General features: G+C 36.3%; 1 protein-coding gene across 1 annotated transcript; it reads right to left on the bottom strand.

Annotated features, from left to right (window-relative positions):
• Positions 1 to 1,629: 1,629 nt before the first annotated feature.
• LOC107721740 (grainyhead-like protein 3 homolog) lies at positions 1,630 to 11,472 on the bottom strand. Its single transcript, XM_016529902.1, has 13 exons — positions 11,368 to 11,472; positions 9,985 to 10,153; positions 9,824 to 9,882; positions 8,046 to 8,250; positions 7,790 to 7,872; positions 7,471 to 7,621; positions 6,938 to 7,049; positions 6,050 to 6,208; positions 5,555 to 5,688; positions 4,712 to 4,838; positions 4,517 to 4,602; positions 4,348 to 4,412; positions 1,630 to 2,681 (listed from the first exon to the last, which is right to left on the bottom strand). The coding sequence occupies exons 1-13, from the start codon at positions 11,382 to 11,384 to the stop codon at positions 2,564 to 2,566; spliced, it is 1,485 nt and encodes a 494-aa protein (XP_016385388.1). The 5' UTR covers positions 11,385 to 11,472; the 3' UTR covers positions 1,630 to 2,563.
• Positions 11,473 to 19,354: the final 7,882 nt, after the last annotated feature.

Below are 19,354 nucleotides of genomic sequence, written 5' to 3'. Positions count from 1 at the left end.
CTACTGTCAATCAACTATCGTGGGAGGGGCCTGTACAGAACTACGTCATTCTGACAGGGCTCTCAGAACAGCCTGATTTGAGAAAGGGGATTTTAAATAGGGATTTTTAAAAAAACACTGGGTGGATTTTTATCATTATAGGATGGATGTTTACACACACTTCCAACACACATTTATGTTCAAACAACAACAAAAGTGAATTTTGCATCCGATGACCCCTTTAAAATATTGACCCATTGACACGGAATCAATTCAATGTGGCATGTTCAGTGGCGGCTCTGACGGTTTCGGTGTGTTCGTTCAATGAAGGATTCGTTAGACTGATTCGAACGGATAACTCTTATGTCTTTGGGGCAATTCGTTAAAAGATTCATGAGAGTCAAGTGCTTGAATCAGAACACACAGGCTGCGCTGTATGTTTGTTTTCTCAAGAAGCACGTGTGCAGCACTATGGGATTACATCTCTGCCACAATTCTGCGCGCGAAAGATCATATTTTGAGAGCGCAAAAGTGCGTTTTGTGGAGAAAATGTTTGTCTCGCAAAGAACAAAGTATTTAGAGCGCACGAAAATCTATTTTGCATTTAAAATAAGTTTTTGGATGTGTGCAGACCTTCTCTTTTGCGTGTGCAACGTTTCACTAGCTTGCTCACCTGATACCCGGCCTCAGTGCTCTCTAAATGCCAACGGCTCGCGTGCTTAATAATTATGCATGCATGCACTGTATTTTTCCTCTTCTGCTGTCGTGATAATGCAAGAAATGTTGTGTTCAGCTAATCAGAATTTCTCTGATTGGCTGGAATTATGGCATATTGTAACGCTGGGTTGTGTTGAGCAAGAGAGTAGTTAGCATTTAGAGAGCACTGAGGGCGGGCATCAAGGGAGCAAGCTAGTGAAACGTTGCAAGCGCAAAAGAGAAGGTCTGCACACATCCAAAAACTTATTTTAAATGCAAAATTGATTTTCGTGTGCTCTAAATACTTTTTTCTTTGCGAAACGAAGATTTTCTCCACAAAGCTCAGATTGCGCGCGTGCAAAATGCACTTTTGTGCACTCAAAATATGATCTTTCGCGCGCAGAATTGTGGCAGAGATCTAAGCCTATACAGCACCACCGCTGAAAAGCAGCGCGGGAAATTCTGTGATCTGCGACACACTTGCATGATGTGAAACAGGTAAGTGTAAGTCCCCTTACAAAAAATGAACTATGGTTTTACTAGCCTACAAATAAAAACAAAACAAAAACATGGTTACTATATTTAAAACATGGTAACCACAAATTAACCATGGTTTTGCTACACTAACCATAGTTTAGTTTAGCCTATATCATATTTAGCCTAAATCTGTGGTTGTACAAAAATCGTGATCAATACACCAAAAAAAACATGGTTACTACACTTTTACTATAATAAAACCATGTTTTTGCGAGGGTAATGCCTATTAATGAACTTAAATATGAGTAATTGCACTTTATTTTTAATATTTCTAATATATTAATATTTTTAATATTTCTGACTATTTCTGATCAACGTTTGTGTGCGACCTACTAAGTTGTGGGCCATACAGTTTAACAGCTGTAATTGATTTAAGCAACAAAATGTCTTGAAACAATGAAAAAACAGTTGAAAATGTTATGGATTTTGGATTTTATTTTCCATATAAAAGCAGAGGCAGTAAAAAAGGAAAACACAGCTTTAGTATATCAGTATTGTTCGAAAGCAATACAAAGAATTTGAAATGTACAAATTTTGTGATGCAAAATCCACAAAATGAAAAGTCACCATTATTTAATCTGATATTTGGGCAAGTTCGACATTGCAGTGGTTCGTCCGAACTTTCTTGTCTAAATGTCAGAGGACAAAAAGGCCGGTTGTCCTGACAACCGTTACAGCCACACAGATTCAAAATGTGTGGAGCCAGTTTTCTAAATGTGATCGAAACACTGACAGATACGTGGCTCTTTAAGGGTGGAAATGTGCGACTTAAAGGTCTAAAACACTTGTGTGTGTTTGTGGAGTGTTCCAGATGTGAAACTAAAAGGCTGATAGTTACAGCACCCTGACTAGAAGTATGCTGAAGTAACACGCGGCAAGATTAATAAACATGCGAACCACCATCAGAGCATAAAGCAATACAAACGCCTCACATCCTGTCCTAGAAATGATGGGCCTTCTATAAGCAGCAAAGAGGCAGCGTCCAAAAAGGCAAGTTTATCATTGAAATAACAACATATAACTCTTTTAAAATCACGTCAACACACAACATTATGATAATTATGTCTATTTACAATTAATATTTACAGAACATGTACCTTGTTGATCATAATTGCTCGTGTTATAAAATTATTGTAGATAAAATAATAAAAAAGGTACAAAAGTGGAAAATGGTATTTACACTGTTTAGTATTGATATGTCTTGTTAAAACTGAAAATGTTGGAACTGGCAGATGAGCTGTTTCTATAGCGACTGCAGAATCTGGCTCATAGTCATGCTTTTGGATCGAAAGAGCAGAAAGAAGCTGCCAGCAGCAGCACCAGGTGTGGTGTCACTAGTTGATGATGTCATTTATAACTCCATAAGTGTGATCTGGAAGTGGTTGATCATGACTTCAGTGATCTCGATGAGGAAGGCAGAGTGGTTGCTGTAATGCTCGATGATGTTGTCATCCATGTTCACAAAGATCCTGTTCATAAGAAAGAAAGAATAAGTTATAGAAATTCTTGTTAATATTCTGGCTCATACATTGCTCTGATAACCAACAAATTGGACATATTAAAATACTAATCTATTTTAATGAATTAAAAATAATAAAACTCACAAAATTCAAAGCATTTGAAATTCTATAAGTAAATTTAGGCATCACAACATTATAATGTACAGTATGAAAAATGGATATTCATTTTGAGATTTGCTAAAATATTATTAAAGAAACATTTTTTTAATTATTATTAAAGATTAACTTTAATTCTGCATAAGATTACAGCAAAGGTAATCTAAATGTAAAAGTATGGGAAATTAGCATGGAAAATTAAGTATATTCATATTTTAACACCAAAACACTGTAAAAACTCCAAAATTGGACAATATCTGTTATATTAACATTAAATCATGTATCTGTAGAACCAAACACACACAACTCCAAAAGTTGCTTCTCATCTGCACAAAAACCATACCGCTTTAATTCCAACACCTGCTCATTGACATTTGCGCATTACTACATGATTATTTGTTTTAGTCATTATGACTATGTTGAGTGACACTGACTGACGTACAGATGAACTGTGCCCTAGCAACTGCTGAAAGAAACATTAAGCATTCCTGTACAATCTTCTAAAGCATTCATCATTCCTTCCCTAAGGGCAGACCCTGATTTAGATCCTTAAAAATACAAATCCTTATCTCATGACTTACGCAAACTATTATTTGGCACAACAGTCGTCTCTAACGGCCAACATGTATATGGTGTGCGGGTGTATGACAGACTAGGTCATGCCAGCTCTCCCAGCCCTGAGGGTGGAGGGAGGCTGATTAAAGATTGGGGCGAGAGAATGAGCGAGAATGCGGCCCGACCTGTCCCTATCCCTCAGCCATATCATCAGCTAACAGCCTGAGGAAAGTTGAGCTCCAAGTTACACAGCTCTAGGCTAGGATGATTAAGATAAAACGCCTTTAATAGAGTCCTGGACATGTTTCTTTGACCTATGTGGGTCAAATGGTCCTTAAACTCTCCAGCAGGATGTGAAATATGGTCATACAATTATATGCTTTATTTTAATGCCTTATACTTTATGATGCACTGAGGTGAGTTATTCCCACACATGTTCTGAAATGGATGATTGAACAGGTAAGCGCAAATGTCTACATGGTGTCATGGGTGATCACCAACCAAAGAGATAAATGGTGTTTTTCTAGAGCCCGGGCTCGTTAGGTTGCACGTAGACGCCAGTGCCGCCTTCCTGCACATCCCTCATCTATACTGTTTCTATCTGAGCTTCATAAACCACAAAAAAAAATTTAAAATACAGCACAGTCAGATGAGTCTACCTATGTTGAAATCATCTTGTCTTCCTTCTTTTTCTTTGCTTTTAATTCCCCCTCTTTTTTTTTTTTTTGAAGGGGAGCAGCAATCATCACATTCCAAACACTATAGATCTCCCGTCAACCCGGTCTGTCGACTTTGCTTCCTGGCAGCTTGTTGAGATAGAGCTCAGATTATAAGAAAAGGGTTTAACAGTCGTTCATCTCTGTGAAAGAGCATTTCGACATCCCTCTATCTGTGTTCGTGACTTCGTCATAGCTCCCCAAACGTTTTCACCCAATGGAGTTTAGCTTGGAAATATCTCACTCACCCTCTTTTGCACTTCTTGAAGATTTTCCCAATGGTGTCTTCTTGCATACCGTACTTTTCTGAAATCTGAGAAGGCAGAAAGGGGACATGAGTCACATTTTAGGTACAATTCCTCTTCGAGGTGAGATCTTCGCAAATATGTGTAACGGAAAGATAGGTGGAAAACTCACCGCTTCTCTCAGGCCCTTAAGGGTTGGCATGTTCAACATGAGGGCATCGAATACTTCCTCAGTCTCTCGCCTGACATACAGGAGAACTGAGAATAAAGAATTTAGCATTAAAACACTGTGGGACTGTGATTTGTATCGCAAATTGATATGTTCCCAGGCTTCTGCATTTCTAAATTAATCTTGAGTCTTTCATACCTCTCTGTTGCTCGTCTCGGCGGGCTTGTTTGCTCGGTGGGGAGCTGCTCTGGTCGCCGCTGTCTGCGTAGCAGTTGATACGTTTCAGCGATGTCCTGTCGCTTTCCTCCAGGCTAACAGGGGGCACCTGGACAATAACAAACAGATACAATCAAGATTGTTAAAATGGCGCTTAGTTTCCTGTCTCTTGCGTGTTCGCACGCTGATGAATAAGATGATAACAACTTTATCACAGTGACATCTTGAACACTAAGAGGTGCGACAATGCAGAAAAAACGTAGGATGATCGCATGACTTCCTAATCCTTCACTAATATGCTAAAGTCACTAATATGGGCTGTGACTACATGTAAAAAGGCCTGATGTTATGAAATGATGTCGAAATCTAACAAGTGAGAATTGCGCTAGTCTGGACTGTGGGAAAAATGCCTGTCAGAACAGCCTCCATCCCTCCTCTCTTAGGCTGTGTAAACACAGCTGAAAAGCATCTCTTCAACACCCTCAGAAGTGTGTGTGCGTGTGTTTGAGCTCCCACGGGTTAATCCCTGTGTCAGTCAGCCTGGCCGTCCCCTCCTCAGGTGAGTTTCGCTCGCTGTCATGTAAACTCAGGAGCGCACCAGTTAGCATGTCTGATCTCGAGATCACTTTCTCTTATTCTTTTCCAAGCCCACTTCTTTCCCACTGCATTTTTTCCCACACTTTTCCTCTCTCGCTCCCATACACTCAGCCCTCGGGGTGTTGGTGAACATGACTCAACAATGCTGCGGTAAGCCGCATATCCTAGGATATAGGGAAGAGCGTGTGTGTGTGTGTGTGTGTGTGTGTCTGTGAAAGACAGGCGTACCAGGCCACAGCGCTGCATGGTGCTGAAGTGCATCTCTGGGATGAATAAAACAGGTTGTGTGACGTGATCGTCTAGAGTTTTAAAGTAGGTAGAGTCCTTTCCGACAGAGCTGGAAACTAGGGCCTGTTTACAACCTGAGGAGAAGACAAACAGCTTTAATCTAACACTCAAAGCAATTAATGAAGGCATGACTATCGTAAACCAGACTCTGGTGGAAAACACAGTTTGGCTAGTGGCCCGCAGGTAATTTGAGTTTGAGAGCCCTCTTTTACACTTCGTTGAAAATATGTGCTTGAAAGCTAGTTTTGGTTTTGACTTGTGCCAAATTAGGAGGAAATCCTAAGTAGCCATATAGCATTTCAGTGGCTTGTTGGGTCAGAACATGGACACCAAACGGGGAAGATATGTACTGGGTTTTCTTTATGCTTTTGTTTGGGTGGTAATGGGTGTTCTCTGAAAGTCTCAGGCTGTAATTATATGACTGAAAGCACTCACTATTGTTGCTGGAGTCATTCTTGGTCCTCCTCTTGCTTCTCTTCCTCTCCTCGTCTCTCATCTTCCTCTCTGCTCCCTGCAAGCATTCAAGGACAATAAAACATTTAGAATCTGAGCAATTACAAAGTGCTCTGGCATATCGGAACGACTTATAATACACTTAATTAACCGAGTTAATTAAAAGAGTTTTTAAACTCCTAAAACTATGCTTTAGAACTTATGTCTATTGAAAACCATTCTTGTAAACAACTCAAGAGTTCATGTCTAGTTTAGATGCCAGCTATGTAGTAAATATGCATTTGATCCAGCTAGAGAAACCACAGCAATGCAGTAATGCACTCAGTTCACCTGCTGCTGCTGCTAAACCAGTCAGACGTGTGTTAAATCTAACCTTCCCATCGTGCATTTCCCCCACACACTGTCAAACAGCTAATAACTATGGCCAACGTGGAACACACAAACAGGCTTTAAGGAGATGAGGAGATAAGGCGGTCTGATGACATTTATCTGATCAGCTCAACAAAAGAGATCAATAGGAATCAGAAGATAGAGGTACCAGACATTGTAAGGGTGAGAGACACCGGAAGAGAGATAGACAGACTGAAAGAAAAAACCCACAAATACTTCAGTGTCTATTTATTTTCTGCTTCAGTGAAAACAGTTATCACGTAATTGAAAATGTGCCAGTAAAAGATCGGAGGTCAGACACTTTTCAAGTAAATAACTTAGTAGGTCGTGGTAACAGTGAGTCAGGACTGTGTTTTGTTTAACAGTTTATGACGCAGTCCAAGATGAGCCAAATTAGGTACAGAGATCCACTACACACCCTGATAATGAAACTTAATGTTTCTGATCCATGTTTTAGGTTTAATTAGTGAGGAAACGTACCGATATCAATGACTCTCTGTTTAACGGTAGGCTGTCGAGCGTGCCAGTGGTTCCAGTACTTCAGCTGCATCTCAGGACTCTTGTCATTCTCAAACACAGCCATGATCACCGTCTGAGAGAGATAAAGGAAGAAAAAAAGGAGCATTATCAGAACCTGTTACTTTGTGTTTTTTAGAGAGTAGTGACTGCCTGTAGGACTCCCTGTATGTCTTTTTGTCGTTTACCAAGCGATGTTGTATGTCACCACACTAATGCTCTTTCTCTTTGCTTTGTCACTGACCATAGCAGTGTATGCGCTTACAAAACAGCCAATCTGTCACACCTAGAATATGGAAGGGCATATGAGTTTGGAAGTTTTAGGAAACTTCCCCCAAAGCTTCTGTTGTACGTCATGGTTACTAAATGACAAAATGTTGAAATTTCTCAAAGGATGTCTAAATAACTAGCAACTCTTTCTCTTTGGAACAAATATATGGCAAGCATGAATTCTGTCCTTTATTTCCATTATTTGGCTCTATGAAAGTATAACTTACTTTTACTTTGCTGCATGGCACCCCAGCAGTGCTGTCCACTCCCTGCAGTGTGATGGGGTAAAACTGCCCCTTGTTGAGGTACACCGTGGGTATTTCTGTTGTCTTGTGCTGAGAAGCTTGTGGGGCACCAAGAACAAACTGGAAGTCATTCCTGTGAAAAACAGTCAAATGAATTTTTATGCGATGGCATTACTCAGTATTTTACATGCTTTTTATAGCTTGTGTAAAGTCACCATATATTTTATTGAGGAAAACAAACGCGAAGAGAAAAAAAATATCTGATTTGTAAAGGCTCAGACTGTTAAGAAGCCAGTCTCACCTGTATCTATCTGGAGGAGAGTTGGAGTAGGACTCTGAGTATACTGGGCTTGTTTGTCCCACAAACGTGCTGTAGGCTAGAGGCTATTTTTTTAAAGAAAACAAACAGAAGTGTCATAAAGTGATGGTAATTACTAACTGTTTCAGGCATTCATGGCATATTTTTTAGGATCTGTTGGTATGGCTCAGAAACTACAACAAAAACATTACATTAATATATTTTATATTGTAAATGTGTTTTAAAATGCTCTGCAAACCTCAGGGGTCGTCTCCAGAAAGGGTTGGTCAGATGGCCATGATTTCTGTGTTGGGTGCAGGAGGGGGTACAAGTTGTCCCCGGTGTAGCTGTCAGTGCTCAGTAATGCTTGCTTTGAGTGACTGGAGGAAATGCTTTCAGAAAGCAGCTTCATGATGTGAGCATTCTCCAGCGTGGCCAGCTCAGGGGAAGAGCTATTCACTGTCCTGAGAGATAAATGACAGCACAAATTGTGACCAATTTTTCATCGTACTCCATCATTAATGTTATTCACGCAAGGTTAACTGTTAGCTGCCTAAACAATGATGAAAAAGAGTTAAAGTCAATAGAAGCTTTGTTCAATCTCTGCATTGTTTATGGAGCTTTCTTTGCATGAAAAGCAAAGCCAAACACAGGGCGGGAGCTGTTTGCCACCTAACGCTGATATTTTTTTTTTTCACTGTTTGAGTTTCTCGACAGGCTTTGACATCGGGGAGACCAACAAGCTCTATAGGCAGCTATTTTTCACTTGCACAAAAGGGTGCTGTGTAGTGACTCAGCCTTTTTGGGATGGGTTGAAGAAGAGGATTAACAGCTGAACCAGCTCTGACCTCAGATAATCTTTAGCTAAATTACTCAACCTACCAATATACTGGATAGAGAAAATGTGACATATGTTTGTGTGCGAGAGAGTGTTTTTTGGGGGGGGGGTCTAACTCATTAACACCTCATATAAAAGACTGAAAGTCTCCAGCCACAGGTGTGAAATGCATCCTTTTTGGGATCAGAAACCAAAGACACTGGTGAAAGAACAAGGTTTTAACATGCAAATGAAAGGTTGTGTCATTCTCCAACAGAATGAAAAAGGAGGTTTTGGCTACATGGTTTTTATGGTGTTCCCCCACTTTTTGTATACAAGAAGTCATAATTATTTACCTGCATTTAATTACTTTCCCACTGCATATCATACCATGCTTTTCCAAAACATATATGTTTAAAGGTGTATAATGCTTAATTTTTATCATTTATTTCTAATGCAAGTTGCAAATGAAATTAATATTGTTTTCCTCAAAACATTTATTACAAGGTCTAAATAGCTAACAAAACATGTTCTCAGAACATTTTACTAATGTTCCCATTAAGTTATTTAAAAAACTTATTTCTGAATTTTATCTGAACATTCAAAACATTTTCATATGTTTTTTAAAAATTCTTGGTTATGCAAACAGTAAGTAAACTGAAACAATTTTGAAACATTACGTGAGCTCTACTTTTGAATGGTCTCTATTCTGAAACAAGTTGTAACACTTAAAAATGTTAGATAAACGTTTAACTAATTCAATCTCTGCATTGTTTATGGAGCTTTCTTTGCATGAAAAGCAAAGCCAAACACAGGGCGGGAGCTGTTTGCCACCTAACGCTGATATTTTTTTTTTTCACTGTTTGAGTTTCTCGACAGGCTTTGACATCGGGGAGACCAACAAGCTCTATAGGCAGCTATTTTTCACTTGCACAAAAGGGTGCTGTGTAGTGACTCAGCCTTTTTGGGATGGGTTGAAGAAGAGGATTAACAGCTGAACCAGCTCTGACCTCAGATAATCTTTAGCTAAATTACTCAACCTACCAATATACTGGATAGAGAAAATGTGACATTTTACATCTGGATAACTTACTGTCATGACATATTTACATCTTGCCTTCTCTTTTATACTATATACTTGCAATATATGCTCCCATACTGTATGTTTACTATGAAAGCATTTTAATTCATAAATCATAAAAGTGTATGGTCAAACTTACCTTTCCATGTACATGCTGCTCTCACGCGCACATGATGTCATCTTCTGCTCTTTAGGGGTCTTAAAAATAATACATTTATAATATTATTTCAGTATATAATACAAATTAAATAATGCTAAGAAATAATTATGTTTATATTTTTAAAAAATAATAATAAATACCTTGCAGGCTTCATAGAGGAGGCTTAGAGTTGCAAGTTCTTCATCTGAAGACAGTCTGGGTTTAGTCTTGCTGAGGTCACCGCTGTCCATGCTAGGCCAAGAGTCCATAACGTAGTTGTCTGGATAGCGTAAGTAGTTGAAACTCTCGTTCTGTTGTACCATGAGAGCCCTAGGCGAAAGAAGGGGATATTAGCAAGCATTCCCTGGAACCGCAACATGTGATTTTGCATGTATATGGCAAAATGATAAACAGCTTAAAGGCCACAGAAATGTGCCTCTGGTGCACATAAAACGTTCTGTGACAAAATTACAGCCTTTAATAAATCCAGGGTGCAAGAGCTGATGCTCTTCATCCAGACTTCAAACTATATAATGCTCAAGAAAATCCCACAATCACAAAGAGCAAAACATAAAAGAAACATAAAAGGACTAAATGTCAAGAAACAGTGATAAATCTGACTTTCTCTTCTCATCTGTGCTCCTAAGGGTAGAAACTCTTGTAACGGATCAACAGTCAGAAACAAACCCTAAGTGTAGGAACTTAATTTATCTTAACACAAGCACCACAAACAAAAGACATGGATTTGAAGAGGATCACTAACTCCTCAAACAGTTGGATTTGTTTTGGCACTTTCCCTAACTACTAGGATTAGCAATGAGGTGGTCTGCTATGGGAAGCTAAAATACAAACAGAGTTTAGGCACCTGTGCGCACACTAAATGAATGAGCATTTTCTGTTTATTTATTTTAAAACTGTGCAGACTTTTCTAGATATACCCATATTTTCTAATTCTAGGCACTTGTATAATGACATAGACCCCGACCTCTGACACATTAGCACAAGACTAATGCGTTTCTGTGTTTGTGCACTCGGGCCCCTAGGATAGTTGCACCAGGCTGTCTGTAAAGAGTAAGAGACAGAGTGTGCGTGTTTGAGTCCTGGTGTCAATTTTCAGCAGAAATTATCTTCATGTACTCATTCATGTGGGGGCCCGTTTACACATGAGCAGAGGGAGAGTGGGAGAAGAGGAGAAAGACATTACTCAATAGGAACAGACAGCTCACAGCGGTGAAACTGCAAACTATAGCACACCCCACAAGAAAATCATGAATCATATGAAACTAAATGGATTTTTTTAGTCCTAAATTAACAGCTCATTTGAAAATGTCTAGACAGTGGATAATACAAAAAAAATATTTATTTTTTATCATAAGTTAAACCCTTAATCAAAAAAAATAATATTTTCATGATTTTGGAAAACGATTATAGCAATTCAATTTTAGTAACAAAATGGGATTTGTGTTCAACAGAGCCAAGTAAAGAAAGCCCTAACTAGAGCATTATAAATTAATGCAAATAAATGCAAAATTGATGACACTTACTCAATCTCCTTGGTCATGACTCCTCTGACAGTGATGATAAAATCCTTAGTTTGTAATCTTGTCTCTTCTCTCAAATGTGTTTGTCTGTGTTTGTATCCTGATATATGAAGCGGTTTGATTTCTATCCACATCGTCTCTCTATTTATCCACCTAGCAGGTTGGCTTCTTTGCTCTGATTGGCTGCCAGCCTGAGACAGGTGTGTGATAGCACAGGTGTATCCTCCCTTAACTCTGTCAGTGCTGGAGAGAACCTTCAGCATTTGTGTGAGTTTTGAATGGTCTCTATTCTGAAACAAGTTGTAACACTTAAAAATGTTAGATAAACGTTTAACTAAAAAGAGTTTCAGAAAAAAAAAGCATTGAACAATGCATAAATAATGTTTTTGTGCTAATGTTATTAAAGACTATTAATAATGGAAGAATGTTTGTTCATAACTTTGAGAGAACCTCGCCAAAACATTCAGAAGATGTTCCCTGTTAGCTGGATACATGCATGGTTTGCAGATAAAAATTCTGCATATCAAATATGCATCTCTATCACAGACAGTAACTGATGCAAACAGATACAGGCTTGCCTTTGCTACTGTAAAATCTCTAAAATATTTATTTTCTATTCTTTCTTTTTTTTTTGTCTTAATGTGAATAATGAAGTTTTAGTATATTATTCTATACTTTTTAGTTTAATTAGCTGGATAAGATATGCACAGTCTTTGCATATCATCTTTATGCATTAATATACAGCAGGCATGCTTGTCTTTATGTGTGTCTATTAATCTGAGTTTTAGGACCTCAGGGTATCTGGCATTGTGTCACAAAGGGTGCGTGTTCTGCGGCCTGCCTTCACACACACCCACACAGTTTCACACACGCACACACATCAGACCCCTCGGGCATTTTGGACTTGAACCAAAAAAATGTGCAGAAGAAACAGACTAGAAGAAGTAAGGAAGGAAGTCAGGAATGCTGATAACGCTTTAGTGGTTTACAGTAAATGAGCATGAGTTCTTGGACACAAATGCAATTTTCATATACTTTAATGATATGTGGTTATAGGGTGTAGTTACATTGCATTTGCAGTTTAAAGCCAGCTACGCTAGATACAGTGCATATCACACATACTAGATTTGTATTAAAATATAGCACATCTGTCAAAACTGTCAGTTTCTCACTAAAAATGCATACAATCTCATCTCTATTATCCTTTTATGATTGAGTTTTTAAATACTCAAATAAAAACTTTGCCATCCTGGTTCCTGCATGCAAATAAACAAGTCTCCATGCAGCTTTTCTTTGTCATTATCATATGACTGAACAGAATTACGCTGATCTTTGAGCACATCTAATATCAGACTTAAAGTAGCAAGTGTGAACAGTCTTGTGTTCTACTGGAAGTGAGAACGCAGGGAAAGAGCTTTTCTAAAGGGATCATTTCACACTATGCTTAACACTCAGAAACCAGAGTAAATGCACCATCGCTGAGGTACATGCAGGAGAAAGCAAATATAGAGAAAGAAAAAGATTGGAAATGAATATAAGAAGTGTTCCCACATCCAAGAGGCCATGAGAGGGTCCCTATCACACGCTCTTGTCTTTTCACGGTTTCCATTGTGCTTCTTCCATCCCTGAATCCCTGAAGGTGTGACAAAAATAGCAAACACAGGTTTTCTAAATCATAACAGCTTTAAATCCATTTTAAAATGAATTCATTTCTGAACGAACATGAACCATTCCTATTCACTATTTAAAATATTGAATCCAAGTAATCTGATATTCATTTCACAATATATTGTGAATGTCACAAAGCTCATAATTACTACTTATACTACAGATACAATAAAATATAAAGTGAGGCCCAAAAGTCCACTGAAAATGCTTCTAATTTTGCATCTGTTAATTGAAAACACATTTTACATGGCAAAGTATATGATAATTATGATTTAACAGTCTGACAGTCTAAAAAGAGTCACAGGAACAATGTCACAAATGTACTTAATTACTTAATTAGCACTAGAAATATTGCAATCTTAAATATGTCTTATTCACTTCATGTCAGTGTGTTTATTTGTTTTAAATGTTACAGTATTCGAAAAGATTCTTGAGGTGCAGTCTTAAATCAGATTTTGAGTCCCAGATTTTCTCATTTTAAGGCTTTTGTATTCTACTGTATGATTGTGTGATATTTAAGCATCCCATCATCAGAGATTAATATGCTATATGAACTGTTCATCATCAGAGCTGAATATAATAACCAAAATCAGTGTCAAACAGTCTGTTTCAGTGTATTTACAGAGTGTGCAGAGCTGATGAGATTTAGAGCTGTGAGAACAAGACACTTTGTGCACCTGTTAATGCACGGCGTCTGTCATACATTCCTCTGCACTAGCTTACTTATACTGCTTGGTTTATCTATTAAATGAGAAGAATGATAAAACAATCTACAAAAACACATCTTATAAATTTGGTACAGTAGCACTACTTTTATTGTTTTACTCCTTGGATGAATCACCTCTGCTTGTATTATTCTCATTTGTAAATTACTTTGCATAAATTATCTTCTAAGTAAATGCATAATGCAAATGTGAAATCTCACTTAGCTTTGATCTGATTTTGGTGAAAAATGCTCTCAAGTTGCTCTTTTGGAGAAAATGTGTTCTATTTAGTCTAAAATGTACAACAAGATAGCATTTGAGGTGTGTTTGAGAAGAAAAATGATTCAGTGATCTGAAAGATTCAGCTCAATTGTGATTGCACATTCAAACTTTCAACAGTCCAAACGCGGTATGATCCAATGAAACTGCCAGATGTTACTCAAGTGTCAAAACCCCTCTGAATGATTCATGAAGGACCAGGACACACATGCACATTGTAATGGTAAAATTACAGGTGGTAGAGGCGTGACCTGTAATATCTATTGGTCAGATCTAATCCCAGTTTCATTCTCTCACACACACACACACACACACACACACACACACACACACAAATCTCCAAATCTGAGGTTACAATCGTCTTCACATTTCTCCTCAGGCTGCACTGTGACTGTCGTAACTGAAGGACACTGAGTATGAAAACACACACTGACATACTGCAAGATACAATTGTCTCATATTTCCTTCCAGGGATTTTGTCTGCCCATTAATGCTGTAACAGAAAAGCAGGAATGTGACACATTGTGTCAATAGCTGTTTCCTGAACCAACAAGGATTAAGCTACATCAAAAAAGCTGATTTGTATATGATATTGCTATATATATTATATATAAATTATATATGCATTATATTATATTATTGTCACGTTTATGGTCGGTTTTGTTTTCCCTGTGTTTCCATGCCTTTATTTGGTCCTTCCCGTTCCTGTCCTAAATGTTTCCAATTTGTTCCAGGTGTTCCTTGTCATTTAGTTATCCTCATCACCTGTCTGCCCCTCGTTATCTGCCCTATTTGAGTTCTAGCCCGTTCTGTTCTCCCTTGTCTGGAATTGTTCATGTCAACATTTGCTACGTGTGTTTTCCTGTTTCCTTTTGATTATTAAAGTTAGTAAAATTCTCCTACGTCTCCTCGCTCCTACACAGCAGCAGCTATGTGACAATTATATTATATTTGGCATTATATATATATATACTGTATGTATATATACATATATATATATATAAAATATAACACTAGGTAAACATAAAGCCTCCAACACTAGCTTGCTCTATTGTGTGTGTGTGTGTGTATATATATATATATATATATATATATAATTATTGTGAAACTAGTATTAATAAATCCTTTATTACTTTTAGGATGATTTTAAATAAAGAGAAAAATAGGGATTTTTGCTTTTTTTAAATAATCATTCTAGTTTAGAGAATAAATTATTATAACCTTAAACATTTTATTGTGTACTTTTTCTAGTTTTTACGAGAAATGCTACATTTGTCAGAATTCCTCTATTTTGGTCTATTTTGCAATTAATTTGTAAGTTTTTAGTTTACAATTAGGGACTTTTTACTTTTTTCTAGGAAGTAATAAACTATAAATGAAAATTGCACAGATACATGTAATATACAAGTAATTTTCAGTTAACTGGGTAATTTTACGATTTGGAGTGTTTATTTAACATGTCATGCCAAGCATTTATGCAAAACAATTCACAAAACATTCATTTTTACAAAAAAATGATGGTTTTTTTTTTATTCAACATTAATCGACGGATAACTTAACTTGAAAAGAGAAAAATGGCATCACGCATTTCAACAAAATTCACTTTTAAGCCATGAATAAATCTTTACATTAGGAAATGCAATTGTTTTAACGGAAGAAGCTTCATTTACTGAATCACTCCAAGTCTGGCTTATCAGCTGGTCATTTCTTGACATCGTCTTTTGAAAAACATAAATTATATAAATTAAGAAATAGTAAATGAATAAAGAGTGAATGTGGGTTTAAAGCAGCACACACACACGCTGTTCTTATGTCAGATTTAGTGTCTCATGTAAAGTTTGTGCTAGTGTGGCATTCGATTTCTATCAGCAGAGCTGCTGAGGCATAATATTTGCTAAGCTCTCTTGTGATGGTCTGTGGGATTCTCAAGGGGAACTGGCAGCAAAATTGGCATAATTAAGAAGCAATCCCTCATTAGACCAAATGAAAGAGGGAGGCAGAGAGTATGTGTGATAGGCATCAGCCTCTCTCTCCCTTTCATTCTTTCCCTGGATGGGTTAAGATGTTCCCGTGGGATTGTGAGGTTTCTGTGCTTTCCAGGATTTGTTACCACATTGGGAACAGCATTAGAAACGAAACATGTCGAGACCCCGCATACAAACTCTAGCGTACATGCTTATTGTAAATAACCTTGGAAACAAGTCCAAACCATCACCCAGCTAGCCTTCAACACTCCTATAACACGCACATGTGCCCCCTACAAACACACACACATACTGCATCCTTAAAATCTACACACACCACCTCCTACCGCTCACATAAAATTTGCAAGTACTTTTGTTCCAACTTTAGAGAGCACACACACCTCTCACGTGTGCAACACAAAATCTCTCACCCAGTTTCACTCTACAAGTCCTGTCTTGTTAGAGAGAATGCAAGACATACAGGAGAGAGTGTGAGAGGAAGAGAGACAGAAAAGATTTTTGGATTTTCATCACAAGTCTCAACTCTATTTGCATTTTAAACCATTCATTTGTAGAGCTCAGGTAACTACTGAAATCCTTAATGTTGTTTGATGTCCTTGTAAAGAGGAAAATAATGAATAAAAATAATAATAAAATGAAATAAAATAAAGTTTCATTTAATAGTACATTTAGAGAAGACAAGAGAAAGTTGTAACATTTTTTGCTTTAACATCTGTTTTGCTTTTTTTTTTTGCATTACACTGCCATTTATATAAAATTTGAAATAATGATCACAATTATCTACTACAAATGAAAGACACCAATCAAAATCAACAACTTATCTCTAAGCCATGTAAATTAATGTCAAATACAAAGCAGGGTTGTTACACAAAACAAAAACTAAAACCATAAAAAAAAAAATTGTTATAAAAGTAATCATATAAGTAATAAAGTAATATGATTTTTAATATTTACAAGTAATAAAATAATCTTTAATAAAAAATTATTTTCTATTAATAATACTTTCGTTAATAAAAGAAAAATGAAATAAATATTAACAGAAAATGAGTATAATTTAATATAATATAATTAAAAATGAAAGAACATATTTTATTTTCATTTTTTATTTTCAACTTATTTTATTTATTTTATTTTATTTTGCACTTTCATTTAGTTTAACTTCAACTAAAATATCTAAAATGGAAATAAAAATTATTAAAAACTATATAGTCATATTTAAAACAAAACAAAACAAAATAAAAACTTATAAGGATAAAAACATACAACTATTGTTAATTACTAGAAGTTTACTAGAAGTTTAACTAAAATTAAAATCCAAAAGCATAATAATAATTCAATTTAAAAAAAACTACAATAGTATCTTAATGATACTAACACTGGTAAAAAAAAAAAAAAAAGCTAGCTAACAGATATGCCATCCCATATCAACCCATTTCATTTGAAGCATTCTAATTCCAAAAAATCTTTTTTTTTTTTATTCTAAAATGGCAAACATGTTAGAAAAACACTGAACAAATATATACAACAAAGGCTGATATATTTTATAAACATAGTTTTTGCTTTTAGTCATTTTTACAGTTCTGTCAAATTTTAGACATTAAATGTTGATTTTTTTTAATCCTTTCCTATTTCCTGTTAATATATTTTTATACACAGTGGAGTCCAAACTGAAAATGTCTGTATTTCACATTTAATTTATTTATAAATGCATAAATAATATATAATTATAATATGTAATCTATTTCAAATTTTATCTTAACTATTTGAGTGAAATTATGATCTGAATAAAATAGACATATTATCAGAATTCCAGAATTTTGTAATATTTGGTATTTCCTCCTTTTGTTTTGATGTCACGTGATCAATGTAATTTGTTCATTTTATCAGTAACCTAGATATAGTGAAAAATCCTAAATATTTCTTGTTCGTTTTATGTTTCGTTGCTTCTTTTTTTATCCAAATCCCCAAACTGTATATTTATTTTAATTTATAAATTTGATTTTCAATCCTATATTTTCAATGTGGACCGCCTCACTGTATACCTAAAGCTTTAGATGTTTTTTTAACTGTTTCTTTTCATGCATTCTAATTAATGACTTCTTGTGTATATCACTGTATTTAATCCCAAGGAATAATCTAGTGAAGCTCCGTGGATTAACCAGTGAAGGTGATTCATGGAGTGAAAGAATGCAGAATGCACCTGCTCAGACACCTGCTGAAGAACAGAAGAGACTCGGCTAAGACAAATGCCACATGTCATTATGGCTTTAGTACACTCCTGTAAATGAAAGGATGGGGCTAAGGAGAGAAAGGGGCCAACGTGTAAAGCGGAGGAGGTAGAAGTAAAAGGTGCTGGTTTGTGCCCACAGTAACACAACAGGTTCAACCTGAACCGAATGCTAACAAAGGCTGTGATTACAAGGTGCTGAAAAAATGAAGGAAGAGAGACAAACAAACAGAAAGAAAATGAAACAGGGCCTTTTGTTCAACGTGATGGCTTTTGAAAAGTCAGGGCTCATCGTGGAAAGCTCCAATTCCCCTGCGCCTGTGTGTCTGTCCGTATGTCCATCTCTCCATCTGGATTAACCTATCTTGTCTTCACCACACACACAAGGCGGTTAACACCAAGTCTGCACAAACAAACCATTATTGCATTAACACTGACCTAGATGGGTGACAATTCACTCGAAAGGTCATCAAACACATACACACACGTTTGCTTAGCTACCCAGTTAGGACATCCCATAGATGTCTATTACAGACCTAAATCCTACTCCTAAAAAAACCTTTTTGCAACTTTACAATCAAAATAAATTATGTATTTAATGTATTAATATATATAACACATGTATATACTTTATTTTATTTTATGCTTTATTTTAAATATTTTTATGTTGTTGTGATCTAACCCCAACCCTAATATATTTATGAACTCATGCATATAAATAACCTGCCAGAAATCATCATATGCACGTAAGCACACTTTTACATGCACATATGACATGTAATCGTGGAAATATAAAGGTTAAAACCGTGCATGAAATTCTAAATTCTTATTTAGTCCTTTATGGGATGCTGAAATAATGAAATGCTAAATAAATTCTCTTACCAAAAAAAAAAAAAGTAATACCTAATACTAGTAATAAAAAGCTACTTTTAAAAGTAATGCATTACAATATTGCGTTACTCCCTAAAAAAGTAACTAATTACGTTACTTACTTTTTATGGAAAGTAATGCATCACATTACTTTTGAGTTACATTTTAAATCTGGGCAGGGCTTGCTTGTTTGTTTTTAATATAACAAGTTATTTTACAAATGTAAAGGAATGAAATGTAAATTCATGTCTGTACAG

This window comes from Sinocyclocheilus rhinocerous, unplaced genomic scaffold, assembly GCF_001515625.1.
Source record: "Sinocyclocheilus rhinocerous isolate Xijiao unplaced genomic scaffold, SAMN03320098_v1.1 scaffold432, whole genome shotgun sequence".
NCBI classification, from domain to species: Eukaryota; Metazoa; Chordata; class Actinopteri; order Cypriniformes; family Cyprinidae; genus Sinocyclocheilus; species Sinocyclocheilus rhinocerous.
Note: the sequence above shows the minus strand (reverse complement) of the source record. Positions and strands in the feature narration are given on the sequence as shown.

Coding starts and splice junctions, on each gene's coding strand:
- LOC107721740 (XM_016529902.1), bottom strand. Junction 4,603..4,711: donor CCGAGACGAGCAACAGAGAG/GTATGAAAGACT, acceptor CTTTATTCTCAG/TTCTCCTGTATGTCAGGCGA. Junction 4,413..4,516: donor TTAAGGGCCTGAGAGAAGCG/GTGAGTTTTCCA, acceptor CTGCCTTCTCAG/ATTTCAGAAAAGTACGGTAT.